General features: G+C 42.7%; 1 protein-coding gene across 1 annotated transcript in view; it reads left to right on the forward strand.

Moving 5' to 3' along the window:
• Positions 1–2,881, forward strand: part of LOC140483536 (hyaluronidase-4-like) — a 45,492-nt gene extending 42,611 nt beyond the window's left edge. Inside the window, exon 4 of the mRNA XM_072581716.1 lies at positions 1,973–2,881. Within this exon, the coding sequence (XP_072437817.1) occupies positions 1,973–2,197 (225 nt within the window). The 3' untranslated portion in view covers positions 2,198–2,881. The remainder of the gene's footprint in view (positions 1–1,972) is intronic.
• The last annotated feature ends 10,427 nt before the right edge of the window (positions 2,882–13,308 follow it).

A 13,308-nucleotide genomic window follows, 5' to 3' on the forward strand; every position in this document is an offset into this window, starting at 1 on the left:
TCCTGAAGGGAACTGGAAAGGGTGGACAGGGCAGAAGCTTCTCCTTGTGGGGAAGAACTAGAGCTAGGAGTGAGAGAGACTGTGCTGGATGGGACAAGAGGAGCCCAGCTGCTGGTGGTCCCCTGTCTGAGTCTGCAGCTGGCAGTTGAGGACAGGATAGTGACAGCCACCGTGGAGGAATAACTCCTTGATAGATTCCACAGCATCTGAGCTCTGACACTGGTAGCTAACACCATGGTATCTGTAAAGTGTTAGTGCAGCAACATTCAAACCCTTTAGGCAGGGTCTTATAGAGGCAGGAAATATTGAAGTTAGATACGTCACTGCTGGAGAGGTTTCAATGTGTGTTTAATCTCCAGTATCTCTGACACAATCCTGAACAAATCAGAATCATTCCTACTAAAACAAAAGTTCTCTTCACCTCCTCCTTTGGAATTTTATTCCCTCTGTTCAAGCAGAGATCTGATCCGAGAATTTTTCATGGCACTGAGTTACTGACCAAAAGGGATTGGTCAAAACAAGACCTCCCGCTCTGACTAACAATATCTCCCAAATCCAGAGGGCAGGGTGGGTGGGGAGAACAGACCCTGAAATCACAGAGATCGTGGATATAGTGAGGGTTGGGCACTACTCGCCCTGCCCTGGGAGCATCTCATGGAGACACTGGTGGAGGGAACTTTACTCTGTATTTAACCCTGTGCTGTACCTGTCCCAGAGGTTTTATTTTTTCATTATTGGGATGTGAGCATCACCAGCTGAGGCAGCATTTCCTGCCCATCCTTAGTTGCCTTGGAGAAGGTGGTGGTGAGCTACCTTCCTGAACCACTGCAATCCATCAGCTGTAGATAGAGCCACAATGTCCTTAGGGAGGGAATTCCAGGATTTTGACTCAGTTATATGAAAGGACCAACGATATATCTCCAAGTTAATGTGGCTTTGAGGACTTGGAGATGCCGGTGTTGGACTGGGGTGTACAAAGTTAAAAATCACACAACACCAGGTTATATTCCAACAGGTTTAATTGGAAGCACACTAACTTTCGGAGCGACTCTCCTTCATCAGGTGGTAGTAGAGGGATCAATCCTAACACACAGAATTTATAGCAAAAATTTACAGTGTGATATAACTGAAATTATACATTGAAAAATTAATTGTCTGTTAAGCCTTTCATCTGTTAGAATACAGTGATAGTTTCACTTCTTTCATGTATAAATCACAAAACCTTTTTTTTTAAAGTTGCATTCTTGGGTTAGCTGTTAACAATGGTGATAGCTAGACAATATGTTGAAGGTGTTGGCCCCCTGTGTTCTCTGTCTATGCCATGATGTTTAGATTGATACTGATCTAAAAAGTGAGATAACGGAGTTTTACATAAATTCATGCAGTTCTTGAGCTCAGAGTTTCACGTGAATGTATGCAGTTTTTGAGCAAAGTTCAATGTAACCCTGCAAGTACAAATTCACCCCACAAAATATATGTGTGCATGTGGGTCTTTGTCTGTCTGTGTGTGTGTGTCTGTCTGGGGTGGGGGTTGTGAGTGTAAGAAAGTGTATGTGTGTGTGTGTAGTGAGTGGAGAGTGTCTTACGTCTGTGAGGGGGTGCATGTGTGAGTGTGGGAGTGTGTGTCCGTAAGGGTGTGTGTGGGTGTCTATGTGCACATCTGTGTGTATGTGTGTCCGTGTGTATGTGTGTATAGGAGTGCCTGTGTGTGTGAGAGAGTGTGTCTGTGTAGGAGTATGTGTGTGTTTGTATAGTGCAATGGTGGTCACCTGTAATGTGACATGAACCCAAGGTCCCGGTTGAGGCACTCCCTATGGGTACAGAACTTAGCTATCAGCCTCTGCTGACAGCGCTGCAAGGCGTGTCAGAGTGTGGACATAGATACCACCATTACGTGTGGGAACACCTCCCACCTTGTACATGGCAGGTACTCATGTGACTCCGCCAATGTTGTCTATCTTATACGTTGCAGGCAAGGATGCTCGGAGGCATGGTACATTGGGGAAACCGAGCAAAGGCTACGACAACGGATGAAAGGGCACCGCACAACAATCAACAGACAGGAGGGTTCCCTCCCAGTTGGGGAACACTTCAGTGGTCCAGGACATTCAGCCTCGGACCTTCGGGTGACCATCCTCCAAGGTGGACTTCGGGACAGGCAGCAGAGAAAGGTGGCCAAGCAGAGGCTGATAGCTAAGTTCGGTACCCATAGGGAGGGCCTCAACCGGGACCTTGGGTTCATGTCACATTACAGGTGACCACCATTGCACTATACACACACACAAATAGTCCTACACACACACATACTCTCACACACACACACAGGCACTCCTATACACACATACACATGGACACACATACACACAGACGCACACACAGTCACCCACACACACCCTTACAGACACACACACTCCCACACTCACACATGCACCCCCTCACAGACTAAAGACACTCTGCACTCACTACACACACACACATACACTTTCTCACACTCAAAAACCCCAACCCAGACAGACAGAACACACAGACAGACAAAGACCCACATGCACACATATATATTTTGTGGGGTGAATTTGTACTTGCAGAACTTTACATTAAACTTTGCTCAAAAACTGCATACATTCATGTGGAACTCTGAGCTCAAAAACTGCATGAATTTATGTAAAACTCCGTTATCTCACTTTTTAGATTAGTATCAATCTAAACATCATGGCATAGACAGAGAACACAGGGTAAAAACAATGACTGCAGATGCTGGAAACCAGATTCTGGATTAGTGGTGCAGGAAGAACACAGCAGTTCAGGCCGCATCCAAGGAGCTTCGAAATCGACATTTCGAGCAAAAGACCTTCATCAGGAATAAAGGCAGTGAGCCTAAAGCATGGAGAATTTAAGCTTGAGGAGGGTGGGGGTGGGGAGAAAGTAGCATAGAGTACAATTAGTGAGTGGGAGAGGGGATGAAGGTGATAGGTCAGGGAGGAGAGGGTGGAGTGGATAGGGGGAAAAGGAGATAGGCAGGTAGAACAAGTCCGGACAAGTCATGGGGACAGTGCTGAGCTGGAAGTTTGGAACTAGGGTGAGGTGGGGGAAGGGGAAATGAGGAAACTGTTGAAGTCCACATTGATGCCCTGGAGTTGAAGTGTTCCGAGGCGGCCAACACCTTCAACATATTGTCTAGCTATCACCATTGTTAACAGCTAACCCGAGAATGCAACTTTTAAAAAAAAGGTTTTGTGATTTACACATGAAAGAAGTGAAACTATCACTGTATTCTAACAGATGAAAGGCTTAACAGACAATCAATTTTTCCATGTATAATTTCAGTTACATCACACTGTAACTTTTTGCTATAAATTCTGTGTGTTAGGATTGATCCCTCCACTACCACTTGACGAAGGAGAGTCGCTCCGAAAGCTAGTGTGCTTCCAATTAAACCTGTTGGATTATAACCTGGTGTTGTATGATTTTTGGCTTGGAGGAGAACTTGCAGGGCGTGGTGTTCCCATGTATCTGCTGCTCTTGTCCTTCTAGATGAAAATGGTCGTGGGTTTGGAAGGTGCAGTCTAAGGTGCTTTGGTGAATTTCTGCAGTGAATCTTGCAGATAGAGCACATTTCTTTACTCTGTGTTGGTGGTGTAGGGGGTAAATGTTTGTGGATGTGATGTCAATCAAGCAGGATGGTTTGTCCTGAGTGGTGTCAAGCTTCTTGAGTGTTGTTGGAGCTGAATTTATCCAGATACGTGGGGAGTATTCCATGTAGATGGTGGACAAGTTTTGAGGAGTCACAGTGAGTTACTCATTGCAGTTTTCATATCCTCTGATGTGCTTGTGTTTATGTGGCAAGTCCACTTGAGTTTCTGGTCAATAGTAACCCATGGATGTTGATAGTGGGGGATTCAGTGATGGTAATGCCATTGAATGGCAAGTGGTGGTGGTTAGATTGTCTCTTATTGGAGATGGTCATTATCTGACATTTGTGTGGTGCAAATGTTACTTGTCACTTGTCAGCCCAAGTCTGGACATTGCTGAACTGGAACATGGACTGCTTCAGTATCTGAGGAGGGCTTTACCTGAGCTCAGTTTGTTGGATGGCTGTTTGTGATACAGAGTAATGCCAACAGCATGGATTCAATTCCTGCACCAGCTAAGGTTACCATGGAGGACTCTCCTACTCCCTCAGTTAAATCATCACCAATCATCTCTGATGAGACAGCAAACTTATAATTCTTTGTGATATGGCAACTTCATCTGAAGTGTTGAATATTGTGCAATCTTCAGCAAATATCCCCAGTTCAGACCTTATTGCTGAGCAGGTGCTGCTTGATAGCACTGTTAATGACACCTTCCATCATCTTCCACATGATTGATGGGGTGGTAAGTGGCCAAGTTAGATTTGAAATACTTTTTGTGTATAGGACATACTTAGTCAATTTTCAACATTGTCGGGTAACAGCCTGTGCTACAGCTGCACTGGGATCAGGGACCAGGGACCTGCTTTCCCAGTCTGTCCCTTTGCCATAGCACCCATATGGTGTTCATGTGCGTGTGTAGGGGAGGTTAGAGTTTTAAGTAATTGAATTATACATCAATAGTTCAAAATTGTTTACTTATAACTAAAATCTATTTGTAATAAACAGTGTTTTTTTGTTGAGTACATAAACCTAGTCTATGTTTTCTGTTTATCTGAGTCTATCAAACAGGTAAATGGGGACTTTGTGTACTTTGATAAAACCTTTAACTTTTACATAGAACATAGTGTTAGGTTCTTTTTTCTTGAGATTCTTACACACTTGATGCAACTGCAATACGCCAACTTCTGTGAGGAACAAACAAATTTTATTAAGCAAGTGCAGTACAAGCTGTGGAGAAACTCTTAACACTCTTCTCAATGCTTGCGAAATGTGTGGAGAGGTCTCTCTCTGAATTAGGGAACAGTTCTTCCTTTATTCACAATCTTTACACCACAGTCAGTAATGCCCATAAGACAACCCCAAGCCACTCCCTCACAGTCACATGTCACTAAAGACACAATGCAGTGACCTGATCATCTCCAGAAACAATGTAATGTAAATCATCCTCTTCTTTTTTTGTGATAAGGGGACAGTGCGGGGAGAGCAATGTTCCTCCTGCATGATGTTTGAGGTCAGGGACGTCATTAGAGTCCCATCCAAGTACATCTACAGGAAGTGCACCCAACTCTCGCTCCTACAAGACCGTGTTAGGGAACTGGAGTGGGAACTGGATGAACTTCAGATCATTCAGGAGGCAGAGTCTGTGATAGATAAGAGTTACAGGGAAGTAGTTACTCCTAGGCACGAAGAAAGCTGGGTGACTGTTCGAAAGAGGATAAAACAGTCAGTGCAGGGATCCTCTGTGGTCGTTCCTCTGAAAAACACATATACCATTTTGGATATTATTGGAGGGGACAACTTACCAGGGATATGCAGTTGGGCCCAGGTCTCTGGCACAGAGCCTGTCCCTGTTGCACAGAAGGGAAGGAGGGAAAGGAGGAGAGTGTTAGTCATTGGGGGCTCAATAGTTAGAGGCTCAGATAGAAGGTTTGTTGGGAATGAACGAGACGCGCGGTTGGCGTGTTACCTCCCAGGTGCCTCAGATCATGTCTTTGGGGTCCTGAAGGGAGACGGTGACCAACCCCAAGTTGTTGTCCATGTAGGTACCAATGACATAAGTAAAAAGAGGGATAGGGAAGTAAGGCAGGATTTCAGGAAGCTAGGATGGAAGCTGAGAGCTAGAAGAAACAGAGTTGTCATCTCTGGTTTGTTACCCGTGCCACATGATAGCGAAGCAAGGAATAGGGAGAGATATCAGCTGAACACGTGGCTGCAAGGATGGTGCAGGAGGGAGGGTTTCAGGTTTTTGGATAATTGGGGCTCAGTCTGGGGAAGGTGGGACTTGTACAAACAGGATGGTCTTCACTTGAACCAGAGGGGTACTAATATCCTGGGTGGGAAATTTGCTGGTGCTATTCGAGTGGGTTTAAACTTGCTCAGCAGGGACATGGGAACCTGAGGTGTCGTTGCAGTGCACAGGAGGATGAGAGTAGGAAGGCCAGGAACTGGATTTCACGGTCACAGGAATGTGCTGGCAGACAGCAAGCTGGTTTGAAGTGTGTCTACTTCAATGCCAGAAGTATCCGAAATAAGGTAGGTGAGCTTGCAGCATGGATAGGTACCTGGGACTTCGATGTTGTGGCCATTTCGGAGACATGGATAGAGCAAGGTGAGGAATGGATGTTGCAAGTTCCGGGATTTAGATCTTTCATTAAGAACAGACAAGGCAGTAAAAGAGGGGGAGGTGTGGCCTTGTTAGTCAGGGATAGTATAACGGTGACTGAAAGAACTTTTGACGAGGACTCATCTACTGAGGTAATGTTGGCTGTGGTTAGAAGCAGGACAGGAGAGGTCACACTGCTTGGAGTTTTTGAAAGGCTTCCGCAGAGTTCCAAGGAGGTGGAAGAGAGGATTGGCAAAATTATTCTGAGTAGGAGTGAAAGGAACAGGGTGGTCATTCTGGGGTCTTTAACTTCCCCAACATTGACTGGAAATGCTATAACTCTAGTATGTTGGATGGATCAGTTTTTGTCCATGTGTACAGTATTTCAAAGGGCCAACAAGAGGGGAGGCCACACTGGATATGGTGCTTGGTAATGAGCCAGGCCAGGTGTTTGGTTTAGTTATAGGTGAGCACTTTGGAGAGAGTGACCATAATTCAGTTACATTTAGTTTAGCGATGGAAAGGGATAGGTACATGCCACAGGTCAAGAGTTATCGATGGGGCAAGGGCAATTATAATGCAATTAGGCAAGAATTCGGAGGCATAGAATGGGGAAGCAAAATGCAGGGGATGTAGACAAGGGAAATGTGAAGCTGGTTTAAGAAACAGATATTGTGTGTCCTTGATAGGTATGTCCCTGTCAGGCAGGGAGGAAGTGATACGATTAGATTAAATTCCCTCCAGTGTGGAAACAGGTCCTTCAGCCCAACAAGTCCACACTGACCCTCCGAAGAGTAACCCACCCAGACCCATTCCCTGGCACCTAACACTACGGGCAAGTTAGCATAGCCAATTCACCTAATTTGCACGTCTTTGGAACATTGGAGGAAACCCATGCAAACACGGAGAGAATGTGCAAACTTCACACAAACAGTTGCCTGAGGCAGGAATTGAACCCAGGTCCCTGGCGCTGTGAGGCAGCAGTGCTAAGCACTGAGCCACCGTGCCACCTAAAGGTAAGGGAACCATTGTTTACTACAGAAATTGCATCCCTTGTTAAGCAGAAGAAGGAGGCTTACGTGTTGACGAGGCAAGGTGGCTCAGATGAGGCGATGGAGACTTACAGATCAGCTAGGAAGGATTTAAAGAGAGAGTTAAGAAGAGCAAAGAGAGGACACGAGCAGTCTTTAGTAAATAGAATAAAGGAGAACCCTAAAGCTTTCTATAGGTATGTGAGGAATAAAAAGATGACTAGGGTAGGAATAGGGCCAGTCAAAGATGGAAGTGGGAAGTTGAGTGTGGACCCTGTGGAGATCAGAGAGGTGCTAAATGAACATTTCTCATCGGTCTTCACCCAGGAAAAGGAGAATATTGTAAACGAAAAGAATGAGATACGAGATATTAGACTAGAAAAGATCGAGGTTAGTTCCAAACAGGTGGTATCAATTCTAGAAGGAGTGAAAGTAGACAAGTCCCCTGGGCCGGATGGGATTTATCCGAGGATTCTCTGGGAAGCTAGGGAGGAGATAGCAGAGCCTTTGGCTTTGATATTTGAGTCGTCACTGCCTAAAGGTTTAGTACCAGAGGACTGGAGGATTGCAAATGTTGTGCCCTTGTTCAAGAAGGACAGTAGAGATGACCCTGGTAATTATAGACCAGTGAGCCTTACTTCTGTTGTGGGAAAGGTTTTGAAAAGGATTATGAGAGATAAGATTTATAATCATCTAGCAAGCAACAATTTTATTTCAGATAGTCAACATGGTTTCGCCAAGAGCAGGTCGTGTCTCACAAACCTCATTGAGTTTTTTGAGAAGGTGACCTAACATGTAGATGAGGGTAGGGCAATTGACATTGTATATATGGACTTTAGTAAAGCCTTTGATAAGGTCCCACATGGTAGGCTGTTGGAGAAAATGCAGAGGCATGGGATAAATAGTGATTTAGCAGTTTTGATTAGAAACTGGCTTTCTGAAAGAAGGCAGCGAGTGGCGGTTGATGGAAAATACTTAGCCTAGAGTCCAGTTTCTAGTGGTGTGCCACAAGGATCTGTTTTGGGACCACTGCTGTTTGTCATTTTTATAAATGACTTAGACACAGGCATAAGTGGATGGATTAGTAAATTTGCAGATAACACTAAAGTCGGTAGAGTAGTGGACAGTTTGGAAGAATGTTACAGGTTGCAGGGGGACTTGGATAAACTGCAGAATTGGGCTGAGAGGTGGCAAATGGAGTTCAATGCAACCAAATCATGATGTGATTCACTTTGGGAAGAATAACAGGAAGGCAGAGTACTGGGTCAATGGAAAGACTGGGTCAATGGTAGTGTGGGATATTGGAGTCCATGTACATAGATGCCTGAAAGTTGTCACCCAGATTGATAGTGCTGTTAAGAAGGCTTACGGTGTATTAGGTTTCATTGGTAGAGGGGTTGAGTTTCAGAGCCACAATATCTCACTGCTACGAGACAAAACACTAGTGCGGCCACACTTGGAATAATGTGTACAGTTCTGGTCGTCATATTTTGGGAAGGATGTGTAAGCATTGGAAAAGGTACAAAGGAGATTTACCAGGTTGTTGCCTGATCTGGAGGGAAAGTTTTATGAGAAAAAGCTGAGAGACTTGGGTCTGTTCTCATTGGAAAGAAGAAGGCTAAGAGGGGATTTGATAGAGACATACAAGATGATCAGAGAATTAGATAGGGTAGACAGTGAAAGTTTTTTTCCTGGGCTGATGACGTCAGCTTGTACGAGAGGGCATAACTACAAATTGAGGGGTGATAGATTTAAGACAGATGTTAGAGGCAGGTTCTTTACTCAGAGAGTGGTAAGGACGTGGAATGCCCTGCCTGCCAATGTAGTCAACTCAGCCACATTAGGGAGATTTAAATAATCTTTGGATAAGCACATGGATGATGATGGGATAGTGTAGGGGGACGAGCTGAGAATAGTTCACAGGTCGGTGCAACATCGAGGGCCGAAGGTCCTGTTCTGTGCTGTATGTTCTATGTTCTATCCCTTAATGACCCGATCTGTTGCAAATCTTTTTTTTGTAACTATAAGGTGCAGTCAGAATTTTATTTGCAATGTTCTAATTGATTCTGAATAGGTGATGATGATGCAAATGTCTCTGAATGGCAAGGGAAGACTCTAAGTTCATTCTTAATAACTAGGAAATGGCCATGTAAATGCTTCTAAATGGCAAGAGATGGGAATATAAATTCCTTACGTTCTACCTGTAAGACAGACTTGAGACAAGTCATGCGATACAAGAACTATTAAAATTGATCAAGAAAACGTTTTGAAGGCAGGAAAATTGATCTTTAACATTTCTAGACACTCACAGAAACATGCAAAGTAGTACAGGAACATTTTAGTAGTACAGGTAGAGGTAAAGGTATGAGTTAACAAGCACACTATAACTGGGATATTACAAATAGGTTCTTGATATGTTAATGTCATTACAGGGTGAAACTCTGAAAATGAGATTGAGTGGTCCAGACAAGGTAACTAAAAGGTTTGGTAAAGTGAATTATTTGATACATTCTCCAGTTGCAAGAAGAAGAACTTTGGAGGATGAAGACAGTTTGAATGAGGTTGGTGATGTATATGATTCACAAAGTGAACCTCCCACTATCCAAGTAGGTAATATTGAAGAACTGTATCAGCTTGACACTACATTTTCATATTTAGGGGAAGCACAAAGGAAATATCAAGTAAGGTTCCTTGTGGAATTCAATAAAAGATTACCTGCAGAGATAAACAAGGTGTTCAACCTTAGCCAGATGTGATGTGAATATATGGGAATCAGCACAATAATATCATCCTCATAGCTGAAGCCCAGAAAAACAAGCTCAGGTTAGAATAAAGAATCAATCCATGCTATTAAATCACATGATTGAAACAAGACAAAGCAATTGGAATTCCCCAGTACTATTAGTTCCTAAGCCTGACAGGTCAAACTGATTCTGCATATAATGCAGAAAAGTAAATTCAATCACAAAAATAATTTCATAAAAATTCCACAATTTGAGGATTGATTGACAGTGTTCTTTCCTCGCTAAGATTGATTATTGAAGGGGTACTGGCAAGTACTATTGACAAGAGCTAAAGACATATCAGATCTTGTCACACCAACTAGGTTGGATCAATATCGAATCATGCCATTCAGAATTAACAATGTTCTAACTACATTACAAAGATTTATGAACTGTATCACACTGACTATACAGAATAATATGGTTTACTTAAATAATGTATTAATATACAGCAACACTTGGGAAGAAAATTCAACTTTATATGACAAGAATTCTTCATATAGGTAAAAACAATGACTGCAGAGGCTGGAAACCAGATTCTGGATTAGTGGTGCTGGAAGAGCACAGCAGTTCAGCGAAGCTCCTTGGATGCTGCCTGAACTGCTGTGCTCTTCCAGCACCACTAATCCAGAAGAATTCTTCATATGTCTAGGAAAGATTAAACAATAATAGGTGTACAATTAAGAATGTAATAGTTGTAATGATGGAATAGTTTGGACATTAAAGAAAAGTTTGTAAAATATTGTATACATTTTATTGTAAAGATGTAATTTTCTGGAGTTTTGCTATATATGCTGTGCTTATTGTAATAAACACATTTGGAAATGATGTTTCATTTCCCAAGAGTGGAGTTATGTTAGAAATCTATATATATTTGTGGACTAAAAGAAATTGGAACATTGAACCAATTGGCCATTTCTAGGTTGAACAGACTTCAGTGACATTCTGGAAAAAAAATCAAAAGCTCAAAGAGAATCGTGAAGTATTAACAGTTTACTGGGAAAGCAAGTGTTTTTTAGGAGAAAAACTCCAATAAAAGCTTGAAACAGGGAAAGCTTTGATATTGATATTTTACAGCCCTTAATTACTGGACAAACAAACTTGGAAGACCCCTATGCTGTTTTTTTGCTGAGCAACAATATATAGGGTTAACTTGTAATAGGATAGCACAAACCATCCCTTTCTCAGTACAAGATAACCCTTAAAGAAAAACAAGATAAAGTCTCACTTTTCTCTCAATGAATTTGTTTGCAAACCTGATGAAGTTCCAAATATCAGGACTCCTAACTCGTTCCAATCTGAATATGAAAACTAGTCTGAAGATCTCTCATCACTCTGTAAATTTCAACAATCGGATCTTATTGACAGGAGTTTGAAGAAACCGAGAATTCGAATTCTTGACACAAGGGCAATGGTCCTCATTCACATATATTTTTTTCAAATCAATGATATCTGCACAATGCTGCCTTTATTATTACATCTGTGTAACAATGTGTGTTTGGGATTAATGGTCTATAGTTTTATTGTGCATAGCAGATTAGTTGATAACCAGCTTTTCTACTTATCTGAAGAATAAGTTTGTGCAAAAGGCATGAATACATTACAAAATTCTAAGGAAGTCTCTTTTGCTTTAGATCACAGTAATCACACTCCATCACTGCTGACCATCAAACAGTGTGGCGCTCCTTCAGTACTGATCCTCCGATAGTACGGCACTCCTTCAGTACTGATCCTTCGATTGTGCGGCACTCCCTCAGTACTGACCCTTTGACAGTGCAGCACTCCCTCAGTACTGATCCTCCGACAGTGCAACACTCACTCAGCACTGACCTTCTGACAGTGCAGCACTCCTTCAGGACTGACACACTGATAGTCCTGCATTCCCTCAGTACTGATCCTTTGACAGTGCGGCACTCCCTCAGTACTGATCCTCCGACAGTGCAACACTCACTCAGCACTGACCTTCTGACAGTGCAGCACTCCTTCAGTACTGACACGCTGATAGTCCTGCATTCCCTCAGTAGTAATCTTTCAAGAATCCTTAGATTCTGGAAAAGTCTGAGAAGATTGGAAAAGTGCAGTTGTGTAACACCACTATTCAAAATAGGAGGAGACAAAGAACAGGTGACTTTAGGCCAGTTAACTTAACGTGTGCTATTGAGAAAATGTGAGATAGTTTGTTACAAATGATGCATCAGCAGAGCATTTACCATGAAGGAAACATCATTCCTGACAAATTTATTAGAATTCTTTGAGGAGATAACAAGTAGGATCGATGTTATGCGAATTAATAAGACAAGAGCCCCTAGTTTGGGGGTAATATATCCATATGGATAGAATGTTGGCTAATTAATGGAACACTGAGCTAAGCTCATGGGGGTTATTTCAAAATGGTAACCTGTAACTAGTGGTGTGCCACAAGGATCAGAGCTGGGGCTAAAATGATTGAAAATACATATTAATGACTTGGATGTGGTAAATGAATGTAGACAAGTTTGCAAATGGCACAAAAATAGTGGGAAGGTAATTGATTAGGATCACCCAAAGAGTCTGCAGAGGGACATAGACAGGTTAAGCAAGTGGGCAAAAACTTGACAGATGGATACAATGTGGGAAAATATGAGGTCATGTACTTTGACAGGAAGAATTGAAGAACCGAATATTTAAAAGGAGAAAGATTGCAGCAAGCTGCAGCACTGGACAATTTGAGAGTTCAATGGGTAATAAAGAGGGCAAATGGAATGTTGTTATTTAGTTCAAAATTAGGAGGCCTTAATATGCAAGGCACTAGTCAGACCACAGCTGGAATACAGTGAACTGTTTTGGGTCCTTTATCTAAGGAAAGGTATACTGGCATTGGAGGCAGTCCAGAGAAAGTTTGTTAGGCTGATTCTGGGTATAGATGGACTGTTTATTCCTGATGAAGGGCTTTTGCCCGAAACGTCGAAGCTACTTGGATGCTGCCTGAACTGCTGTGTTCTTCCAGCACCACTAATCCAGAATCTGGTTTCCAGCATCTGCAGTCATTGTTTTTACCTCTGTGTTAGGAGGAGATTTGAGTAGGTTGAGCCTGTACTCATTGGAGTTTAGAAGAATGAGAGATCCTTAGTGGACTTGATGGGATAAATGTGGAGAGGTTGCTTCCACTTGTCGGGGAGTCTAGGAACAGAGGGCAACATGTCCGAATGAGGGTCACCTCATTTAAGGCATAGATGGGAAAGAATCTCTTCTCTCAAGGGGAGTAAATTTGTAGAATTCTT

This window comes from Chiloscyllium punctatum, chromosome 12 (genome assembly GCF_047496795.1).
Source record: "Chiloscyllium punctatum isolate Juve2018m chromosome 12, sChiPun1.3, whole genome shotgun sequence".
Taxonomy (NCBI): Eukaryota; Metazoa; Chordata; class Chondrichthyes; order Orectolobiformes; family Hemiscylliidae; genus Chiloscyllium; species Chiloscyllium punctatum.